Here is a 23,535-nt window from a genome sequence, read left to right as displayed (position 1 = left end):
CCTTTCGTCTCTTTTGGACTCTGAGGTTGCGAAATATCCAAAAGCCCATTGAAGGAGCCAGTAATGAAAAGCAGATGTCTGGAGTAGTTCACATGCTTTTGTGAGTCAAGTTCTCGGCAGAATTAGTCAGTGAAAGTCCAGTCGAATAACAGTGGTACCCCACAGAGAGACGACATGCTAGAAACACGCTCTGAAGGACACATCGTCCCCCGCTCCTCAAGAAATACATATTAAGTGTTTGGTAACTTATCTCGCCGTGATGAAGTGTTGAAGCTTTGAGCATCTCACGCTCTTTGTTCATGTGAGAGGAGTTTTAGTGCAGGCAGACTCAGAGAGGACAGAGGACTGAATCAGGTCAGTGAACAGGGATTAAAATGATAAAAACTGCTAACCACTCATCCCTGCACTCACATGTGGTTCTGATTGAGGGGTTGCAGGTCCCTGTGGACCCACTCTGTGGAGAAGGACAGCTGAGAGGCCCGGGGCAGATGGATCACTAACTGCAGCAGCACAAACGAGTGTTTGCACCAACTTTACTGAAGAATTGGTGATTCATTAAAAAAAGACAGGAAAACGACCAAATAAGGCATTGATTTACACAGCTCTTTAAGAAAATACACATCAGGAACTCACGGTACAAAACGATAAAACTTCAAAGATTTACAAAGAAACACAGTTATCTGTGTCTGATGAAATGAACAGTTTGATTGTTCATGTATTTGCTTGTGTGGATGGATGTGAGGCTCGATAGCACTCTCATATCACACTGTAGATATGAAGCAGAGGTCACTTTAGCTTAGCTTAGCTTAGCATAAAGACCGGAAACAGAGGGTGCTGGATCTGCCTCGGAGGACCTGACGCGTGTTGATGTTAATGTCACTGTAAAGGAGTGCAACAACGCAGAAAGAACTCCTGTAAGCGTAGTCCTGACTTTAACCAATCAGGTCACACCTGAGTAATAACGAGGCCTGCAGCGGGCCATGCTCACTCCCCTTTGTTAGCAGCAATATGCTGAGCTGCTGGACGACTCCATAGTGTAGACTAGAGGTGCATTATCGAGTTTGTGACACATATGTCCTCTTGTACATACACTATGTTTACAATTGGATTTATTTATGTGGCTCTGATCAGTTTTCATTGTTTTCCTTTAAGCTTTAAAATCACCTGACTAACTCAAAGACGCCGGCGCCCAGAAACAAAAAAAACACTTCAGAGCACCTTTAACTCATCCTTTCTCCACCTTTGCTCAACATCAATCCAAATCACATTTTCTACCGTACGCCTACATCCAAGTTCACGTTCAGATTCATCCAACGATACACCATCAGTTTCACATTAGCTCAGGAACTCTGTGTGTCTCTCTTTGTGCTCTTCTCATGCTGCATTCACTGGAGATATGAGAGTGTTCACATGGTCCTAATATAAGTTCAGTGTAAATGGAGGCCGTCCATTAACCAGATGCTGTGGTAGGTCATGTGATTGGGCTGCACGCTGGTGCAGGGATCCTGGTCTGCCAGGAGCCTCTCTGTGTGGAGTCTGCATGTGTGGGTTCACAATGTCTTGATCCCGTAAAGTTCAGCATGACAGTCATTGATTATTTTTTAAACTTTGTGCGATTCAAGATCTCAATCCAACTGAGCGTTACGCAGACGGATCTTCTGTACGATCCCGACCGAGCTGCATTCAACAGTTTTATCCCTCTTGACCCAAACTCCGCGCTTATGACAGGTGTGTGCCGAAGAGGTGGTCCCAGTGGGTGAAGTAGGGGGCGTAGTTGCCGCTGTGGAGGCTGTGGTGGGCTTGGTGGTGGGGGGCTCCTCCCAGACAGGGCAGCAGTCTGTGCAGAGACCAGGGCAGGTCGTAGCCACAGTGGTCCTCCACTGCCAGCCAGGTGTTGACGAGGTGGAAGAAGGCCTCGCTCAGAGGGTGGCAGCCCAGCACCCAGGCGCTACTCAGAGCCAGCAGCAGCAGGGACAGAAGCTCGGCCGAGCTGCTGTCCTGAGCTGCCAGAGCGAAAGGGATGTGGTGCTGGTGATGCAGCTGGTGGATGTTTCTGTACAGCCAGGGGACCCTGAGGGAGAAACAGACAGAAAGCACCTCATCACCTCTGCCCTTTCTGTCTGAGCGTTTCCTGCTGAATTCATGCATGTTTCATGGACTTCATCTGGAAATGTTACTGGAGGCAACATGAAAATGTTTTTTGATGTTTCCTGCATGTGTTAAAACATCAGTAAGGGAAGTAACAAGGATTACCTCAGGCTTGACACAACATCACTTTTTCAAAACAGAAAATATTCAACGTTACAAAGTGGGAAAATTTCCTGAGTTGAACATTAACCAGGCACAGCTTTCTAAAGATAGATGTTTATTTGTTGTATTATGGGATATTTAGCTTTGACATTGAATCTGTAAGATCTTAAAGGAGCAGTATGTAAGTCTGATCCTTCAAAGCCCCGCCTACCTTCTCTGGTCCAATCAGATCCAGAGCATTCAGGAGCAGAATCTAAAGTTAGAAGGAGGACATACTGGCTGCTGCATTGTTGTCAGAGAAGCTTCAACACAGCATGTTTCCTTCATGATCACACAGGAAGTTGGTCCTTTCATCAGTTTCTTAAAGTTCTCACAGTTCAATGAGGATAGTTAGATAGATAGATAGATAGATAGATAGATAGATAGATAGATAGATAGATAGATAGATAGATAGATAGATAGATAGATCTTCTTGAATACAAAATAAACTAAAAGTCAACAAGTGAACCCCTTCAGCCCTCATATTAATACAAAACAAATGTCAGTGATTGATTTCTATCTGTTGGAGTCTGCTGTAATGGCATGAATCAACACTTTGCACACAGGCGGACCACACAGCTGCTCACATCCACTCATCTGTTCTGCATGAGCTGCACATGTTGATGGTATGGAGTGAGAGAGAGTGAGTGGTTGGTTAAACACACAGTGAGATAACTCCACCACGAGAGGGCTCTCCATCAAAACTATTACAAAAAAACAAATCATAGTATGGAAGATATCTGATTTTTTTTAAAAAGGGGAAAAACGCAATTCTGCATTATATAAGTTTGGATTACTGTGACTTTCAGACTGAACAGAAATAATGTCATCCTGCCTTTGATTAAATATTTTTTTCGACCCCTGACTCTTAGGTAGTTTAGCTGATGGCGCTGCTGCATACTGTTGGCTGGTGTGATTATATTTTAATAGTGGGCTCTTAAATGTGAGTACAAACTGTCTGATAGTGTGGTGAAGTGTCTTCTGCTCTTAAATAGATAAGATGAAGCTCAGCAATGGGCCTGAGTGAGCGGAATGGGTGAAATAATGACCTGTGCATGATGCTCACCTGTGCATGAAGATGTGCCAGATGAAGAAGAACGTGTCAAAGAGCAGAAAGCACGCAAACACTTCCACGAAGAGCTGCCAGCAGGACGGTGCCAGCTCCGGCGCCGTGGGGCTCCTCAGGAGCTGGAACACGGTGGTGGCGGGGAGGACTGCGGTCAGGTAATTGTACAGCACCCTCCAAAAGCAGTCTCCCCACTGGCGGAGAGATGGCGGCGGGCCCGAGCTGGCAGCGATCCTCCACGACCGGACCCGCTGACTGACGCTGCCCAGCGCGTCCAGCGCGAGGAAAGGTGCGCAGAGGAGCACGTGGATGAGGAAGGCGCAGGACGCAGGCAGGTACGGGGAGAGCAGGATCCCCTCCTGCGCGACTCTCACATACTCCCATGTCTCCTGCAGGATCGGCTTGGATGCCTCTCCATGCGCCCAGGAGGCTTCATTCATCACACTTTCTTCTGCAGCGAACTCTTACATCACGAATTCTTCCAAACACAACAAGGAGATGCACGAGGAGGAGTTTGTTATTTTATTTGAGCTCTACCCGCATACAAAAGACGATTTATTTTAAAGAGCCATCCTTTGGATAATAAGTTGTTTGGTGTTTTTCTTCGGCTGCTGCCCCTCTTCTTCCAGGAGTCGAGTCGGACTGCAGGAGACTTTCTCCCTCACTTCTTCCTCTGGAGGAGGGGCCGTCATCTCCACAATGATTATTAAAGTGTCTAATTTCTTGTGTGTTGGAGGCTTTGTTACACGGGAGGTGAAACAATAATCGTCTGTATGACGCACTTGAACCACCCACACAAAGTTGGAAGTTCAGGGGATTCCTGTGAGAGTGCTGTAATACAGGAGGACCATTATCTTCTTCAGGTCCAAACATCGGTGATTAGATTACACAGCTCCCTGCATATGTTTACTTTGATTGATTTATTGTGTATGTGTTAACTTTTTGTTTTATTGTCCAGCACTTTGGTCAGCTGTGGTTGTTTTAAAGTGCTTGATTAAATAAAGTTGGATTGGATTGATTAAGATCAGCTTTGTCACGTTCTGCGTATTTCCCAAGAAAAGTTGTCTTCAGGCAAGACAGCCTTTAAATGGTTTGAAAACATTTAAATCTTATTGAAACATATGTGAATTATCGGTTAATCACTGGTTTAACTGATATATTCCAAGATAAATGAATCAATGCACAGTTATGGATATGACATTGGCACCATGGCCACGCACAGGCTCGACATGATGTGAAGCTGTGTGGGCTGGAATTCATACAATGTCATGAGAGGCGGCTCCAGCATCATAATGACTCCTCCTCCCACCGGTCATGTGGGGAGTCAGTGACAAACATAAAAACAAAGTCATAACAGAGTTTAATCCCAGCTGAAGATTGTATGAGACATGGACATGGTCTGAGTGAAGTGGAGTTTTGAAGCCCTTTGAACAGATGCAGAGCTGCAGGTGAGGCAGGCTTTGATCCTCACCCTGAGGTCAGTCAGCTGTTTAGTAGCATTGTGGGATGTGTTGCTTATCTTATCTAATACTGGCCTCAGTAAAATCCCTCATTTCAGCCTCTTCCTCAAACGCTTTATTTAAGACCCACAGACAGAAAGTGATGACACCATGAGTCATAAATGAAGCATCACGCATGTTTATCTTCTCCTTTGTGTGAGCGCTCTGTGTGTCTCATCGTACCTCCACTGACCACATGAGCGACATCAGACCTTTGTTTACGTTGTTAACGGCTCCTTCCAGTAAAGACAACATTCACATTATTACAGTCCCTTTGCAGAAGATCCTCCATGACATGGGCAGATGTGGTAAAACAAATGAACAGCTGGATCCAATGGACTGTAATTGCACTGTGTGTGCGGCTGAAAGCCATAAAGAACATCCTGATCACCAAAAGAGCGACGTGTCTTATTATGCAACAGTTCAAACTAAGTCATTTATTCAGGGGCTTTGAGGAGTCAGGAACCAGGGACAGAGAGATTTGAACCCAGGCCGCTGATTGGATGATTAAAGCCTCAGTGCATGGAGCGTGCAGACTCTTCTCTATGGCTTACGGCACCCTCCAACCAATTTATTTGATCAGGCAAGAGTCAGTCTATGAGCGATGATCTAGAGCATGGGTAAGGATGAATAAGGGTGCCAGAGACCGGAGACCATGACCAGCTGTACACACATCCCAGGAGAACTAATAAGAAAAGGGAAAATGTGCAAACGACGAGTGATCCGGGTCGTTCTTGTCCATCCAGCTTGAGCTCTTACAGTCTTAAAGACTCACAGTGAAACAGAGCAAGTTCTTTCCATGTGTAGATTTTAAATATTTGTACTCATTGATTTCATTTTCATTTCACTGATGCAACAGTTTTACATGAAACTGAGCCACTTTGTTTTTTCCCAGCATATTTTAGGTGTACTGGGTTTTTAAGGTGGTGCCGACCCTCTTGGTGGCTTGTGACCCGCTGGGCGGCCCTGACCCTCACTTTGGGAATCCCTGAAATTAGAGACTGGAGAAGTTGTCATCCGGTGAGAAACCCCCAGTTTGTGTAAACACACACAGTACACACTAAGCACAGAAATGTGTGTGTGCTGCTGCTGATGCTTATCACAGTTTATCACTAAACGAATGAACACATGTCAAAGTGAATCAAAGCCAGGCTTATTGGTGCATTCAAGTGGCGTCGGACACAAATGTAATTCACAATGTAAATGTCACCACATCTTTCCCTGGCAGCTCCTGAGCTCTGTCAGGTTGCTCGGGGTCGTTGGTGGGCGACCTGCCTGAACATCCGACCCCAAGAGAGTTTTATTTGCTTTTTGTAAAGTGTCTGGAGATAACACTCGGTGTGGCTGTCTCTCATGTGTTGTTCCCTGTTACTTTATCTGTTTTGCACTTTGTGTGTCGTCATGGATGTCAGTCTGTCCGGCCCACAGTGTGACGGCCCTGCTGGTCGCTGGTTGGACGTTTGTGTGTTTCAGGTAGAGTCACGGGGTGTGGCTGGTCACCATGGAGAACACCTGGGTCCATGAGAGCAGAGCTTCCACATTGTGGGAGAGACTGGGAGAAATGCTGCATTCAGGTGCTCCTGGAATGGTTCCAGGTTCAGAGATGGGTAGTCGCTCTTCTGACTTCAGTGTGTTCTGATGCTTTCAGTCCAGGAAGTTGAGATGTTATAACAACAACAAACATGTGTGGATCTGTTATGAGTTCAATTTGAGCAAAAAGTAGAAGTGCAACACCTTAAGGAAACCAAAAGTATCTTAACACTAACAAGCATCTTTTGCCCTCCATGTTGACGATGAGTCAGACATCAAGTCGAGCAAATATAATTAATAACAATTATTCAGTTCACAAGTTGTTGCTTAGACTTGAGCAGCTGTTAATGTGCATTTTACAACTCGGAAACTCGTTTTACCGATGAGGCTGACGCCACATGAATGCACCACGAGGACACTTGGGGCTCAGTGGTTCCACATTGTGAGGGAGAAAAAGACGAAGGGTGGCTGCTCCTTCTTTAACCGTCTGCAGGATTTTCCACACACTCGTCATACTTTCACTCTTACATAGCGGATTAACTGATGTCCACTCTCAGTGTTGTTAAATTGGATGGTAAATGCTGTTGTAAATAAATGGAAGAGAGTAACTCATCTGTTACCAGCCTGAACCAACACGCAGTGCAACATTATTAATATATGTGTACATTTTTTCCTGTGACTCTTTAATTTAAAACAGTTTTTTCTTGTGTGGACTTTGTGCTGAACGGTTTCTCAGAAAGTGGACTTTGAATCTTACATCATAATGTTGGCACACTTCAGAGGGGCGGTGGTCAGACGGGGGCGGCTGTGACTGGGTTGGTAGTCGTGAGTCAGCTGGAAGGTCGGAGGCCCGATGTGCACACGAGCATGTCCAGACTGTTTTAACCAGGTCGGCACTGACTTATTATACTTAACCATTGTGGGCCCAAACATGCAAATGAAGGAAATGACTTTGACCCTTTCAATCCCCACTTATCATCTGTACATGTAAGAAACATAGTTTTACATGTAAATCTTGATTCTTTAGTAAGTCAAAAACAAAGACGTTTGTGCAAAGTCACAATTTGAATCACTCCAGACTCTCAGATGTTTAATGCGTAGAAGAAAGAAGAAACACATTTATTGGCAATAAGGTCCATAAGAGTCAGTTTGACAGAGTCACAGAACGTAAACGTGAAAGCCTGAGTGAAGTTACCTGTACGTTCCTGCAGGGGGGGCGCTGGAGTCCCATCGATGGAGATCAACCTAACGACAGGCTGAGGCGGGTTTTAAGCCTCCTGACAAACTGTTACACCGCGCATCCCGCCTGTCAATCATCTCAGCTACACGCCTAACTATGGATCACATGGATGAGTTAATACTGATGGACTCTTTACTCTGCAGCAGCCTCTACCATCAGTGTGTGAATGTGTGTGAATGGATGAGTTCATACTGATGGACTCTTTACTCTGCAGCAGCCTCTACCATCAGTGTGTGAATGTGTATGAATGGATGAGTTAATACTGATAAAACAAGCTTTGAGAAGTCAGAACTCTAGAAAAGAAATACACAAGCTCAAGTTCATTTACATCGGGCTGCACGTTTGATTCTTTAGATTTTTGTAACTTTAAATATCTATTCATTATGATCATTTTCAGTTGAGTGTAAACAAAGCTTTCAGATTTGTGAAAATAATGAAAAAAACAATGAATAATGAAAATCCCCCTGAAAAGAGTCCAGACTTTCTCAAAGAAAAACCATCAGTTCTTTATTGTCAAATGACAAAAACACCCTGATTGCACATTCACTATTCAAATCAGTGCAGAAAGAAAAAAACAGACTTGAGAGTTCAAGTTTTAATTAACCAGCTGGAAGTCCGACCGAGGGGCGAGACAACAGTGACAGACATCCCATAATTACTGTTTGAATTTTGGAATGATGAAGGGAGCAGGAAGTGTGTCGTGTTACAGCAAATTTGGTTTCAGGTTGTGGAAAAAAGTTCTCACTGTGACACCATGAAGAACACCATGCCAAATAATCAGAGCCTAAACACGTCTGCATAGCTCATCATCAGATCTTTAAAGGAGCTGTTCTGTGGCTCACAATACCAAATCCCCCGTTAGGCTCCTGAATACGACTGTTACACAAAGAGCGCTTCAGTCATCTGAAAGGTCACATCTGTCTACAAACCCCCCACGATGAGAAAAGTTCATCCTCTCCGTCTTCTGCCTGCTCCACTTTTCAGAAAATGTGTGCTCAAACAGGCCGTTTGGAGATGTTCCCTTCATGACATCACAAAGGGCAGTAGCCCCTCCCCCAGGTGGGTGACACTCCCACAGCTAGGTGTTTGTTCTGCCCTCTGAGTCTGCCTTCTCACCGTAAACAATAGGACATGGAGCCAGAAAGCAGCGAGTACACCCGAGCCCTTCCAGAGAGGGGGCGTGGTCAGACACAGCTCATTTACATATTTAAAGCTACAGACACAGAAACAGCCTGTTCTGAGCAGGGCTGAAATAGAGGGGTTTATAGACATGATCAAATACAGGATCAGAGTGGATTTACAACGACACACTTCACACACATGATGAAGAGGAGCTCTGACACGTGTCTAAACTGGTTGAAGAGAATATGTGACCTTTAAAGGGGATATATTATGAAAAATGTTGTGTTTTTGAACATTTGTGTAACCTGAGTATCTGCTGACCAACAAAATGTCAAATAAACTCATCCAGTCATTTGATTGTGGTCTGCAGAAGTCTTACCACACATGGAAAAATGCTCTGTTTCAAATGTTCTCAATTTGTGATGTCACAGTGGGAATGTAGTTAAAAAAATTCCCTCCCCTCCCCTGGCATCTCCACCCATGAAGTCCACCTCCAGCCGAGAGCTAAACTTCTTTACCGGTCTGAAAGTTTGATTCTTGATTTTGGCAGGAAACGCTCTGTTGTAATAATAATAATAATCATAATTCATTTAACAAGCTAACGTTGAACAAAACTGCTGATGTTAAATGTACAGCATGAAACAAAGTGCTACATACACAAACAGCTCAAATGGGCTCCACGGTCGTACAATCTCAAGAGCTCAACGTAAAAACATGTCCTGCTGCTTTACAGACACTTTATAAACACACATCAATAAGCCAGTGGAGCACTGATATTAAAAGTGACCACACAGGACACACATCAGGACTTTGTTTTGTCAGCACTGACATTTCCTGTGCATGTTTTTCAAGAAGTTCAGAGTCAGAGATCACGGCCTGAGAGCGACAAATATGTGGTCCTCTTTCTGCAGCGGACATTTCATAACTCTCTCTCGTTCGCTCTCTCTCTCTCGCTCTAAAATATGTCAAGCCATTTTCAGACTTCACAGGACTGGAATGTATATCATGTCAGTGGGAAGAATAAACCTTTCTCACAGACAGATGTTTGCTCGACCTCTACACTCAACAAAGACTGTCCTCAAATGATGTGCGCTTGGCTGGAGAAAGAATAATATTTAAAGACTTCCTACAAAATAAACACAGACTGATACTAAAGTAAAGCTGCTCCATCGTCCCTTCTGGGCCTCCGTACATGTGTGCACAGACTCTGTCCTCTTGTCTGTGCAGAGCTGGTGTGTTTCCTCCAGCCAATGACAGCGCAGCAGGTGAGTTTAGGAGTGGATACGATTCAGGGACTGGATGAGTGAATGTTCTGGAAGCCGATAAAGCTCGCTCTAACACAAGGGTGAACCTTGTGTTGGGTTTTACCCGTGGATGCGGTGTTGGTCTGCTTCCTGTTGAACAGGCAGGTGGGCAAACAGCGGCAGTTAGCTTGTGCTAGCGTGCAGCGTAGGTGCAATAACCAGACTACATCCTGCAGTGAGTGCGAGTTCAGTACAAACTGTCACGAGCACTTCAACATTCACAAACTCTGACTGGAACGGGTTCGACTTTGTATTTTGACGTTAGCTGCAACTTCTAGAATCTACCTGCAGTGCTAAGCTAGCTTGTTCTCCACAACCAAGAATTAGCATGTTAGCACTAAAGCCTGTTCATGATCAGCACGTCATCTCCTCCGCCGAGTCAGGTCATCGAGGGGAGAAGACAATTCATCAAAAAGTTTTATTTTTAACGAGACATTAGACAATCAGAGAGAGTGGGGAACGGGCCGCCCGACTCCAGAGTCCGTACATGGGACACGCATTAACCACTAGGCCACCGGGGGCCCCAGAAGCCAGCTTGTGTGAGCAGCTGAAATCAAGCACCCGTAGTTTGGTCCCAAAGATGTGCTCTTCAGTTACTGTGAGTCGGGATCAGCTAACAGTCTTTTAACTTTTATCAACAGGTTGAAAACATCAGAGGATGCTCAAAGAGAAGTCGCGTACTCAGACGGAGAACAGGAGACAAACAGGCGAGTGTTAATGGATTATGGAGCTTGATGTTGTGGCTACATGAAGTGGGAGCTCTTGAATAACGAAGCACATGAGCTCAGCAGAAGACGGTCTTGAAATGATGTTTGAAGGAGTACTTACACAGTCACTGTTTGGTCCTTTCATCAAAATGAAAATTAAAAAAGAAGGAGAGTCTCATGAGAAGCCCGAGAGTCCTTCGCTCTCAGGTCCAAGAGTTTCAGGTCGATTGTGAGATTTAAAAAAAAAAAAAAAAAAAGAAGAAGAAGAAGAAGAGGGCCCAGGTCTGCAGAGCTTCAGTGGATCAGAGAGGGAACCAGCTCCTTCCCTCTGACAGAGTCCCCCCCCCCCCCCCCCCCCCCCGAGTGGTCTCGTCGGTCCACTGCTCCGCTAATCAAGGTCCAACATCTGCTCACCAACAATGTCCATGGCCGCGGAGGCCTTGATGGAGCTCGCTGCAGAGCCAGAGTCCACGAACATGTGGGGGATGTCGTTCCCAAAGTAGATTTTGCTGTTCGCTGCGATGGCCTTGTACTTCATCAGCTGCAGGTACTCTGGGGTTAATTTGAGCTGCAAGAGAGGCGAGGGGATGCACGTGAGACAGAGCAGCGTGGACTCCTGGAGGAGCTGGGATGGTTGTCTTTGCCTTACCTTATTGGCCTCCGCAGCTTTCTGAGACATGTAAAACTCTGCGTCTGCCTTGGCTCTCTGCCGCGCCAGGAAAGCTCTGTCTGTGAACCACAAAGAGTCAGAGTCAGACCTCGGAGGTGCACACCTTCACAGGAGTCACAGAGGCTTTTTCCCACTCTATCACATTCTTTGTTGGATTTACTGGCAGTCTACACTCTGTGTGAGCGTACAGCTGGTACAATCAGGCTTAACCGAACCGAACCGCTTGGTGAAAACGGGGCTTTAGATAAACTGAAGCTGCTTCACTGCTGGGAAAGTAACAAGCTGTTGTAAACAAAGACTCTCTCTAAACAGCTGGTTCTTAAACACAATGAGCAAACAAGCACTCAAAACAAACACAGCATGTGATTATACACAGCTGCTGGAAACTACAATCACGACATGAAAACGTAACGACTGTTTATAAAACGTGCAGAACTTTCCCTTAAAGGAGCAGTACTAATGGAGCTTATTAGAAACATGCAGAGGCTTTTTAGCTCGGGTACAATCACTTCTCTCTGAAGCAGTTCCACTGCCCGCTTCCATCGCTGCAACACCTGTTGACCTGATAACTGCTCTCATATCTGACAAACCCAGGGGCGTCCAAAACGGCCTTCAAAGCCCCGCCTACCTTCTCTGGTCCAATCAAATCCAGAGCATTCAGGAGCAGAATCTAAAGTTAGAAGGAGGACATACTGGCTGCTGCATTGTTGTCAGAGAAGCTTCAACACAGCAGGTTTCCTTCATGATCACACAGGAAGAGAGCAGCTCTCTGATTGGTGCTTTAACAAGGATTTGGCATGCATCACTTCTACTCGACGACTTTGTCCACTACAAGTTACAAACCTTCGATTTCAGAGATTGTCTTTTCGGTTTCCTTCTCCATGACTTTCTGTCCAAACTTGATCTCTGCCACTTGTGCCATTTTCTCTGCCTCTATAAACCACAAAACGAAGAAGATGTTTGTAAAATGCACTTCTCCCTGAACAACACACTGTAAACCCCTTCTCACCTATCACTGCTTTGATCCTCTCCGTCTCCGCCTCCTTCTCCACGACCTTCTGCGTCTGTTGAGTGATGAGCAGCTTGGTCTTCTCGCTCTCCCTGCAGACACAAACACACGTCAGTTTGTACCAGATCAGGCTGTGATCTTATTGGTTCATCCCTCTGAAGAAAAACTTTAAGTCAGGGAGCTGAAAGCTCAGACAGGCTGGATGTACGTCACACATGAAGCAGTCACTCCTTCAAACATCTTCCAACACAGACACCTGGATAATTTCAGTTTCATCCAGTTAACGAGGTTTCTGGGATTTCTGTCTTATTGCATTTCTTTTCCTGTAAGTGACATAACCCCCCCCCCTCCCCTTCTCGATCAGTGTGCTGTAACTGGTGAGTAAATGTAACTGTAACCACAGGAATGAAAACAAACAGATGAAAAGAAGGAGAAAAGTTGTTGAGAAAGGAGTCTTTCATTGATCTTCAACAAAGACAAAAAGAAGAAGTTTGGTCTCTAAACACAGTAAACTGCACTAACCACATGATCCTCACTACATGCTCTATTTTGGGCCCTGCTGGATAGAAACCAGCGACCCTGCAGGACCTGCTTTGTCTTGCCTGGACCCTTCCTGCAGGTCTTTGTGTGCCTGAATCCAACATCAACATCTTTCCTGATACAGCTTCCACTGTCATTCCTTTTCTGGGAAAGTTTGAGGAACATCACATCAAACCATTTGGGGGAGAGAAGAAATACACAGGGCAGACTTTAGGGGTCGGGGAACATTCCTGGAGGGGCACTGGGGAGAAAAAAGAAGGAGGAGAAGAGAACTCACATGAGCTCGTAGTTTCTGCGTATACTCTCTGGGATGTTGGGTTTGGTGACTCGGACTGCCTGTGGACGAGCGAGACAAACAAAGACAGAGACATGTGACTGTGTGAAACAGGCAGGAACTTTTCACAGGAGCTTCGCTGACTCAAAGACCCTCCAGGCTGCGCTCCAACAGTTTCTCTCTTTCTGCGAAAAGTAACTGTTCTTGTTATTTCAGGCGTCTCCAGAGATTTACAGGAACCACAAGACCAGAGTATGAAAACCCAGCAGAGCGTTTAACAATCAGGAATGAAGTGTGTGTGTGTGTGTGTGCGTGTGTGTGTGTGTGTGTCCCACGGGGCTGCACAGCACTCAGGCTCTTTTTATAGTTGGACATAATCCTGACTAACGGTCTCTTGTCAGGTAATGATGAATGCAGGAGGAGAGGACTCTGCATGCAGGGATCCATTATGTGGACTTTACTGTTTCAAACTCAAACACCCCGACGAGGAACGCACACACGTTCCCCTTTGATGTGTGTGTTTTTAGAGTGACAGCAGGGGGGGTGGGTCTCTACATCCTCACATCCTGAGAGCTCACAACAAAACGGCACATTTCAAAAGTACTTGTCCCAATGTGTCCTTTAAGTCATCCATAATTCCTTCTCGCTCTACTTACTTTTCAGTAAGCCCCCCCCCCCCCCCCCCCCCCCGCCCTGTTCAGACAGAGCTGTGTGTGTGTGTGTGTGTGTGTGTGTGTGTGTGTAGGTGTGTGTGTGTGTAGGTGTGTGTGTGTGTAGGTGTGTGTGTGTGTTGTAGAGGCCGAGCCCACATCAGATACTGTTCTACTGATCTGATACTGAGGGCGCTGCAGAGAGCGTCGAGCTTGTCCTGTGTTTGATAACTGCATCTGATCGATCAGCTGCGCTCTCTGGACCTGACCACATGAAACCAGGAGACCTGAATCTGCTTTGATCCAAACTCCTGATCCAGACTGAAGCTTCCTTTAAATGATGTTTACGCACAGCTGCTGAACTACTGTAAATAACAACATCAAGTAGAACGTTTGAAACAGAGAGGCGTACTCCTGGACTGAGTCTGGATCTGTTCTGCTGGACTCAATCTGGATCTGGACTGCTGGACTGAGTCTGGATCTGGACTGCTGGACTCAATCTGGATCTGGACTGCTGGACTGAATCTGGATCTGGACTGCTGGACTGAGTCTGGATGAGGGCTGCTGGACTGAGTCTGGATCTGTTCTGCTGGACTGAGTCTGGATGTGGGCTGAATCTGGATCTGGGCTGCTGGATTGAGTCTGGATCTGGACTGAATCTGGATGTGGGCTGCTGGACTGGGTCTGGATGTGGGCTGCTGGATTGAGTCTGGATGTGGGCTGCTGGACTGAGTCTGGATCTGGGCTGCTGGACTGAGTCTGGATCTGGGCTGCTGGACTGAGTCTGGATCTGGACTGAATCTGGATCTGGGCTGCTGGACTGAGTCTGGATCTGGGCTGCTGGACTGGGTCTGGATCTGTCTGGTCTTACTGTACCTGTATGATGAGTCCAGGAGCCATGGCAGTTAGATCCTCTTGTAGGGTTAACTTGAGGTTTTCGTCGATCTGGTCTGTGGGGAACAGAAGAGTTTTAGTGTTCCAGTAGTTCTTCTTCAGTACTGATGATGCGTGTCCTCACAGGGATCTGAGAAGGCTGGTCATGGTTCCAGACTCACCAAACAGGCCGATGTAGACCTCCTGCAGGGAGTGCACGCTGCAGAACTGGTTGAGCTCATGGTGGACTTTGTTAAAGATCAGAGCTTTGTCGTAGTCTGCCGTGAAGTTCCTCACAATGTCAAACACTGCAGGAAGGGAAACAGAGAGCACAGAGTGAAGCTCCGTGTGCGAGCTCAGGACGAGGACGAGGACGCTGCTGGAGCGCCGACTTTACCTGCTGACGGGACTAGGTAGTTCACCACTTCTATACGGTCGAAATAAATCATCACTCCTCCACTGAAAGACAAACACACAACCACACCAGCTGTCAAAAGGGGTAGGAGTTACCACGGCAACCGCGCTGCGATCACATCTGTAACTTTACTCAGTAAGTGATTGACAGCTGACCCACCTTGTGCCGCACGGGACATTCTTCACCTCGTCGGTCTGAATCGTCGTCTGCAGGATAAAAAGAAAAGTTCATGCTGCATGTCGTCCTGCCTGTGAGACCAGCGGGCCTGATTACAGCCATGTGACACACACCATCATACAACACATCAGCATGCATCGTCACGCCCACTGAATGACCATGATGGCGTTTGGCGAAGGGCCCGTGTGGGCCTCTGCCTCCTTTGTTTGATACGTTAGCTGATGAAAAACAAGCGGTGAGATCTCATTGGACGCCTGCTCGGAGGCGAGCTGGACTCACCTGAACAGATTTGTAAGTGGTGATGAAGGGAAGCATGAGATGGAAACCAGGACTGCTGGTGGTGGTCAGGAGAGCCCCTCCCCTACAGGACACACAGAGGAAGTGTTAGAGAGAACGTTATCATGACGCGTGCTGCTGCTGAGAGAGCTTGATCAAAAAGAGACATGTTGCTGCAGGAGCCCGGGATCGAACCCCCAACCTAAGCCTCACACTAACAAAGCCTAAAGTCTGCTTGGTTAGGTGAGCGTGAGCGCTCGTACACTTCCTTGTGTGTACTTTATGAGCACGCAGGTACACCACGCTGACCGCCTTCATAACGAACACATCCTGTTTTTAAATCAAAATGAGTCAGCATGTAGCCGTCATGTTCTCCGTGTTCTTCTCTGCTGTGCAGACGCAGACTCGGCTGCGTGTCTCTTTTGTATTTTTTTTATTATTTACACCTGAAGCTGATTAAAGTTATTCAAAATAAACCACAAAGTCATTAAAGTAGCCGTCTTCTTTTTGTTCCTGGAGTCCACCTGTTGCTTTATATTAACATGAATGATGCACACGTGCTGTATCAGGACGTGATGTCCACGAGGTGATGCAGTGTGTCCCCTGATAATCTAAGTGTGTATTTGAGGATGCTTCAGCGTGAGCCGTTAGAAAGCCACAGTATTAAGAGCTCAGCTGTGGCGCTTACTGCTCCTTCTCTGCAGGTGACCACCCTTTAAAAACTCTGCACCTGCATGTTCCAGGGGCACAACCACCATCTTTCCACACAGCTTCTCATGCCCTTTAACGGTTAAGTTGCTTAAGGCGAACACCTTTGACGCAGATGCTTCTTTACAACCTCTTCTACTTCCTGTGTGCAACAAAACACTCTAATAATAACACACACACACACGCGCATGTGTGTGTGAGCTGCGTTCTTACCTGTAGTACACTCCAGTGTGTCCCTCATCGATCTTGTGCACCGAGGCTAAGAGTGCTGCTCCTCCTAGAGCCGCGATGATTGAGAATATGGCCCCCCACTGGGCCATCCTGGGAGAGACACAAAGAAGTCAGCATGTGGAAATGAGCAGACAGAAACTTCTTTATGTTCAACGAGATCTGAGTGAATTACATTCAAACCCTGCCCGCAGCTGTGAGTGTAAAGAAAGTGTGTGTGCGTGTGTGTGTGTGTGCATGGCGAGCAGCCTGGGCTGAACGTGTCGGAGCAGCCTTCTCTCTCACCGCTTTATCTCCTCTCAGCTCCGGCTTAAGCAGGCAGCAGCTGAGACTCGCTGACCTTGTCACTCTTAAAGAGGATTTGGGCTTCAGGAGAAATGGTTGTGACCTTTTTTACAACGCATATGCATCGTCCTGTTTTTATCTCCCACACACTCTGTGGAGGTGTGACAGGATTAAAAACAATGGGGTGACTCTGCAGACGAGTTTCTGCAACTTTCCTTCTCCTGTTGAACCTAAAGACCAATCCGTTATTTCCATTTGTTTCTTAGACGCTCGTCTGCAGATTTCTAAAGTGATGCTGGTCATGTGCGTCAGGGAATGCCATTCTCTTCTAATGTACATAAACAAACGAGCTAGTGCTCAGGAAGTGAACTGCCAGAACCTTTAACCGACGTCCAATCCACGACATGGAAGCAGCGTTCGTCATTCGGACACATTTTGTTTTTAAGGAAGACGACGGTGGACAAAAACAAGTCACGTCATTTGGTATTTATTTTCTACTGTTTTAGTTCATTCATTTCTACTTAACAACTAAAAGGTGTTGTTTGCGAGCGATGCTTTGATTTGAGTTTGAAATCTTTAAATCAATAAGCAGAAAACATTTAATCACATATGATCACTCTGTTAGTAAGAAACAAACATCCCAGCTTTAAGGGTTGAGAACATTTACAATAGAGAGCATGTCAATAAACGATGAGGACAAACAACAACGGAACAATCCTTCATTTATCTTCATCCAGATCAAATGTTCAATTCATCTCCATGTTGATTTGAGGTCATATGGCCCAGCTCTAACTACAAACAGAAGCTTCATATTAATGATTAATATGGCAGACACGTGGTCACTCAGCAGCACAGATGTAATCTAATGAGGTGAAGTCCTTATTATCAGCCTGCTGTGACAGCAAACATTATTAAAGTGATACACAAGCAGAAAATACAGATAGAAAGTAAAAATCAACTACGGCTGATTTTCTAACTCCACCAACTCAACTAGCTCCTCAGTTTAACTGGTTGCTAAGCAACCCAAACCTTTTCTTCTGCTGTTGGTGTCCATGGTTACCACAGAGCAGCTACTCTGTAGTATGAACCTTTACTTCATGTTAAGATAAATGAAACCAGAGACGTTAGAGTGTGTTGTGACTCTGAGGTTTGAGATGATAAAGAAAAACTCTGTCAGCTCAAAAAGTTCATTTAAAGTAGCTTCATAACTCCTGGCTGAGGCGGAGGGATACATGTGGTGAAAAGTCCCGGTGATGTCATTATATGTCACTATAAATGCCTCTTGTCCAATCAGGTTGATCGGTGTGAACTGACGGTTGTTTAATCGCTCATAAGGTTCAAGGTTCTTTATTGTCAAATATGCTCCATGTTAAACATACAGCACAGATGAAATTGCAAAGCTATCCCGGTTCAATGAGTTAACTTCCTTACAGCAGTTTAACGTTAGAAATGTGTCAGGATAAACACATTATTCGCTGTCACGTATGTGCCGAATTGAGGAGGATATTGTAAAGTTTGTTTACAGATGAAAAGTCATCAAACTTTGTCATGAATGTAACGTGAACTTTAAGGTTATAGTAAAACATCCAAACATCGAAGCGAGGTTCTGTGAAGCTAGCTGCGGTGTGGTTGTCATAGAAACGATGTTACCGCAGCCACACAAACAGCGGCAGAACACTACAGGGACACCTTGGTTAAACTGGATATAACAAGCAGACACAGTGATAGCACAGAGGCCGAGAACAAGGCCAACTGAAGCTAACCTATGCTAACAAGTTAACAGAACCCTGAGCTCGTCTCGGACGGGTCCAGTCATATAGAGCAGGCCGGAGTAGTACAGACACTTTACATCACATGCTCCTCTGCTCGGCAGCTCTTACCTGAGATTTTGCCCGAAAGGACACCTACAACAGATACAAAAAAGAAAAACAGGCACTTTTAGACACCTGCCACCATGGTCCCTTTCTTCTTCTTCTTCTTTGGTGTGGTACTGTTCAGCTTCTAGATACTTGCATTAGCGCCTCACAGCGGACAGTCAGATTCCTACTCATAATTTGCTCCATCTTGAGTGAACTGCTGCAGTAATATGACTACGTTTTTTAAAAAGGTCCAACATGTAAGATATCTCCTAAATGCTCTTAAGTCATCTGCTGTGTTTTTGTATGTTCCACAGAGAAGTTGAACATGAAGACTCTGAGGGGCTTTAGTCCATGCACACGTGTTCACTAGTGACTCTAAACTATCCATAGGTTTGAATGTGAGTGTGTCTGTCTGTCTCTATATGTCAACCCTATGTTTGACTGGCGACCAGTCCAGGATGTAACACCGCCTCTCGCCCAATGACAGTCCCCTGCGATTGTGAAAAAGGTTAATTATTCTAATATTTTTCTTCTTGTCTTTCAGATGTTTCAGATGTACGTGTGTGTTTGAATTGGAAGAAAGAAAACTCGGTCTGGACTCGTGCATCCTCCTGGCCCGATGCTCATGCTGACAGCAGAAGCACAAGAAGTCACATTCAAAAAATCCCAAAAAGTTTTACAGCAGGAATCGAACGAGGAGGATTAACACCCGCTCAGCCTGTCGTCAGGTTGACTGAAAGTTACACTGGGACAGGATTCCCAACATGGCGTCTGTGGCCCCCGGCAGGAACAGATGGATGACGTCACACAGACTTCAAACATTAATATTCACAGTCCATTTATATGTGTGATGTGTAGTTTTCCCATCACCTGGTATATGCACCCATCCAAGTCCAACTCATTGAGTTCAACGATAGATATACAGTAAATAAATGAATGCAGAACAAAAGGTTACAGTTCTCCTTCACTTAAAAGCATTACAAACAAACAGGATGTTGTTTAAGACAGACTCAGGTTTTGTACATGTTCAGGGAAAGACGACGAGGCTTTACTGGATCTCAGTCTCAGTCTGCAGCACGGAGAGCATTTCCCTCAATCCAAGTGTTCAAAGATGGAGTTTTGTTTGAAATCCACGGGAGAAGAAGAAGTCTTCGGGCCGTTAAGGAAGCAAAAGTTATTGCCTTTGTGTGTGATGCAGAAACTGCAGACTCTGGAGGAGGATCCCACAGGTGGAGATTTATGGAGAAGGTGTTTTCCAGAAACTTTTCAAAGATTGACAACAATATGACCTGTAGTAGCTGTACTAACATTAATTGTTTAAGTGTGGTCCATCCATCCATGAATACTGATGAAAACTGCTTTGATTCTTACTGTGAAAGTTTGATCATGTGACAAATGAAACCCTGAAGGAGAAGTTTCATCCGCACTCTTTACTTAAATACTTTCAAAAGTTTTTATTCCCTCACATCACCGTTTCCACCAGCGTTCCTCTCAACGGTATTGCACCTTCATACTTATCTGACCTGCTCGCAGACCCTGAGGTCCTCTGGCACAAGCCTTTAAATTGTGCCCCAAACCAGGACCAAGACCCTCAGGGGGGCTGCATTCAGCCTGCCCGAGAGCCTCAGGGCTGCAGACTGTTGATAATTCTAAAAAAAGATTAAAAACTCACCTTTTTAACTCGGCTTTTAACTGATCCTTATTTATATGTGTGTGAGTGTGTGTTCACATATATACATACATTGTTTTTTAATCTATATTTTTTGTGCTCTTAACTGTCTCTTATATCTCCAGTGGTTCCTCTTGGGGGTTGCCACACTGGCTGTGCTGCCCTGCGAGTGGCGCAGGTCCTGGGGTCTCTCCGCTCTGGGTGCCTGGAGTCTCCCATAACTATGTTGAGGGATCTGCCAGTTTACCCTGGCTGGGGGGGGGGGGTGTCTGTGGTGCCCCCTGTGGTTATAAGCTGTACCGCTCCCTGTGTGTGGACGGACCCTAAATGTGGCCCTTTCCTCACCTTAGTCCTCAGTGCCATGTGTCCATACTACCAGCTATGTCTCCATGTGTCTGTGTGTGTGTGTGAGGAAAAACGTCTCACTCACTGCTCTTCATGTTCAGCACTTTGTATTACATTTCATATGTGTTATATACATAAAGCTGATTGGTTGATTCAGCTGATGAGACCTCTGATTGTGGTGAGAAAAAAAACTTTCAGCAAAGTCTATTTTCTTCCTCCAGAAGAGCCGTCTCTGATTGGCTGATACTGCTGCCTGTGTTTAAAGGGTTAAATGGACTGACCTCTGCTTACCTTTCAGAATTCCTGTCCCCATATCAGCCTGGAAGAGATCTAGATCATCTGAACAAAACCCTCTGTCCATAGATCCAGGACAAGGTGTTATGGGGAACAAGATTTTTCAATTTCTTAATTAAAAACTGAGGAGCTCTTTACCTCCAGATGTTCGTTATTCTGTCATGATTTAGTTTTAATTTCTTGTGTTTCCCTGTGTGCAAGTGTTTTCTGATTTATATTCTCTTCAGTGTTTCCTTACTTTGTATCCTTGTGTCCTTCTATGTTATAATATTGTTTCCTGTTTTACTTGTGTGATAGTGTTTCCTAGTTGGGTATTGAGTGTTTCCTGTTTTATTTTGTAATATCCTGTTTAGGTTCTGTTTTGGTCTGGTGTTCTTTGCTCCTCTGGGCCTTTTTCAAACCAACCCCTACACACTCCCCCTCCGTGACGGAGTGCACTCCGTCAGAAGTCACTCGCAGCTGAATGAAGTCCCCTCCATCCAGGTGGAGGGTAGAAATACAGCAGCAGGCTTTGGGACAAACTTCACTCTCTCAGGTGGAAACAGGAAGTGTGTGTTACCATGGTTACTCAGCGGCATCCTGGGGGAACGGCTTATTATTAATGTAGGTAATGCATTCTGTAAAAGTCTTTATGTAGATTATTTTTCTCTAGTAAATTTATATTAGTGTAGCCTTATAGCAAAACGATCAGATGGAGCCCACATTCTTTATTATAATTTATAATGTAATGTTAATTTATTATAATATCAAAGAACAGGTTGTCTTCAATGAAAGCACAGAAAAGGAGACTATAATGAACATCACAGCTGCAAGACGTTTATTTTTTACTGATTTTTTAGTTTTACAAAGAAATCAAAAGTAAAACAATGATAAATAAATAAGAGTGAGAAGTTGTCTGCAACATGATTTAATATTCTTTAGTTTTTGCAACAGTCCCTTTAAATATGAAACACACTGAAATAAACACATCAACAGAAGGAAGAAAGAAAGAGGAGTCTTTTATTTGATCCTTTAAAACAATAAACAGGTGAAGTTGTTAACGTCTGTATGATCATATTAAATGTCCATCTGAGTTGGAGCAGTGTGTTGGTTTGTTCAAACACTTACACACTGAACTTATTTTAGTACAGGTCACTCCTTCCGTGACGACCGGACGCATTAGGCGTTACACGTGATCATCAAGTGGGCATCAGTGCAGACTCGCTGGCGGAGGGTTTTATGGCCCACTATCACTCCCCGCTAAGTGGTTTGAGACGGACTTAATATGGCGGACCCTCCGCGTGGACGCACAAACGGAGGGGCAGTGGGGCTAGGGTGTAGTGGACGGTTTGAAAAAGACCCTCTGTGTTTTTCCCGCCTGTCTGATGTCCTCACCTGTGTAACCAGTCTCACCTGTGTTTGATGACCCCATGTCTCTTGTCTCTGTGTCAGTTCATTGTGTGTTTTTGGTACCAGTTGGATGTTTCTCTCTGTTCCTTGCTCCTGGGTTTTTCGTTTTGGATTTTGTTGGATTGCAGTTTTTTATATATATAATAGTGAGTTTAGTTTAGTTTTTTTTATTTAAAATAAATCATTGTTTTTGTTTATTTCCTGCAAGTGGGTCCTCCTTCCCTGTTTTTCAGCTCCAGTTGTGACACTTTAACCCATTATTAGTCAACTTAAAGGGGACATATCAGGAGAAATCCACTGTTACAGTGTTTTTGAATGTGTGTGTAACCTGATTGTGTACTGATCCACAGAATGTAAAATAATCCCGTTCAGTCTTTTATTTGTGCTCTGCAGAAGTCTTACAACACCGAGAAAAATGCTCTGTTTCAAACGTGCTCTACTTGTGATGTCACAGTGGGATTCTGGTAAAAAAAATCCCCTCCCCTCCCCTGGTATCTCCCCCCATGGACTCCACACCCAGGCGAGAGAAAACCATTTTTATTCTCACTGGCAAAGGAGTGACGTCCACTGGGAAAACTCGGGGGCGGGGCTTAATGCATTTAAAGAGACACACACACCAAAACGGAGCATTCTGAGAGAGCTGGTTTCTACAGGGTCACAAACCTCCTCTGCTGCTTGATTCATGTTATATTTGGACCAAAGCTCAGGTTCATTTAGACCGCTGTTTGAAAAGATGCAGAAGGTGATTAATATGTCCTCTTTAAGACTCTGCTCTAGACATATTTCTACTCAATTGCCTTAACATGCAATAACCCATCAAACTGAAGGAGCAAAGGCTTGTTACATGTTGTATTACAATGTACATAATTGTTAACTGTGATTGTCTGTAACTTTTAATGCTTTGTTTTTTTCTATATTTTCTAACTTTTGTTGATGTGTAAAAAGCTCTATAAATAAAGTTCTTCTTCCTTAGTCTGAGGTTTCTGCACCTACATGACGTGTGTGTTGCCTCTGTAGTGTATTAGATAACAAGCTGTTGAATATCTTCTGACACTGAATGAGTTTGAGTCATTCTCCGTGTCTGAGCAGCAGATGGCGACAGAGACCAGCTCAGATG

The 23,535-nt window shown here is 45.0% G+C and overlaps 2 protein-coding genes across 4 annotated transcripts in view; both read right to left on the bottom strand.

Annotated features, from left to right (window-relative positions):
• Window positions 1–591: 591 nt before the first annotated feature.
• On the bottom strand, window positions 592–4,154 carry ch25hl3 (cholesterol 25-hydroxylase like 3). The gene is made up of 2 exons (XM_079345979.1): window positions 3,356–4,154; window positions 592–2,071 (listed from the first exon to the last, which is right to left on the bottom strand). Exons 1-2 carry the CDS (start codon window positions 3,793–3,795, stop codon window positions 1,720–1,722), a joined length of 792 nt encoding a protein of 263 aa, XP_079202105.1. The 5' UTR covers window positions 3,796–4,154; the 3' UTR covers window positions 592–1,719.
• A 6,838-nt stretch (window positions 4,155–10,992) lies between these two features.
• The window catches only part of erlin2 (ER lipid raft associated 2), a 120,067-nt gene continuing 107,524 nt past the window's right edge, over window positions 10,993–23,535 (bottom strand). Inside the window, exons 1-13 of one of the 3 annotated variants that reach the window (XM_079345928.1) lie at window positions 18,876–18,991; window positions 18,743–18,766; window positions 16,563–16,670; window positions 15,645–15,726; window positions 15,348–15,394; window positions 15,171–15,232; window positions 14,956–15,081; window positions 14,777–14,850; window positions 13,254–13,312; window positions 12,437–12,528; window positions 12,271–12,360; window positions 11,407–11,486; window positions 10,993–11,325 (exon numbers count right to left, since the gene is read on the bottom strand). In XM_079345928.1, the coding sequence (XP_079202054.1) occupies window positions 11,146–11,325; window positions 11,407–11,486; window positions 12,271–12,360; window positions 12,437–12,528; window positions 13,254–13,312; window positions 14,777–14,850; window positions 14,956–15,081; window positions 15,171–15,232; window positions 15,348–15,394; window positions 15,645–15,726; window positions 16,563–16,670; window positions 18,743–18,766; window positions 18,876–18,925 (1,074 nt within the window). In that variant the 5' untranslated portion in view covers window positions 18,926–18,991 and the 3' untranslated portion in view covers window positions 10,993–11,145. Of the gene's footprint in view, window positions 11,326–11,406; window positions 11,487–12,270; window positions 12,361–12,436; window positions 12,529–13,253; window positions 13,313–14,776; window positions 14,851–14,955; window positions 15,082–15,170; window positions 15,233–15,347; window positions 15,395–15,644; window positions 15,727–16,562; window positions 16,671–18,742; window positions 18,767–18,808; window positions 18,992–23,535 lie in introns of those variants that run through there. The other 2 variants (XM_079345929.1, XM_079345930.1) reach the window with 2 other exon arrangements.

The sequence above is a fragment of the Symphodus melops genome (assembly GCF_947650265.1).
Source record: "Symphodus melops genome assembly, chromosome: 1".
Lineage (NCBI taxonomy): Eukaryota > Metazoa > Chordata > Actinopteri > Labriformes > Labridae > Symphodus > Symphodus melops.
Note: the sequence above shows the minus strand (reverse complement) of the source record. Positions and strands in the feature narration are given on the sequence as shown.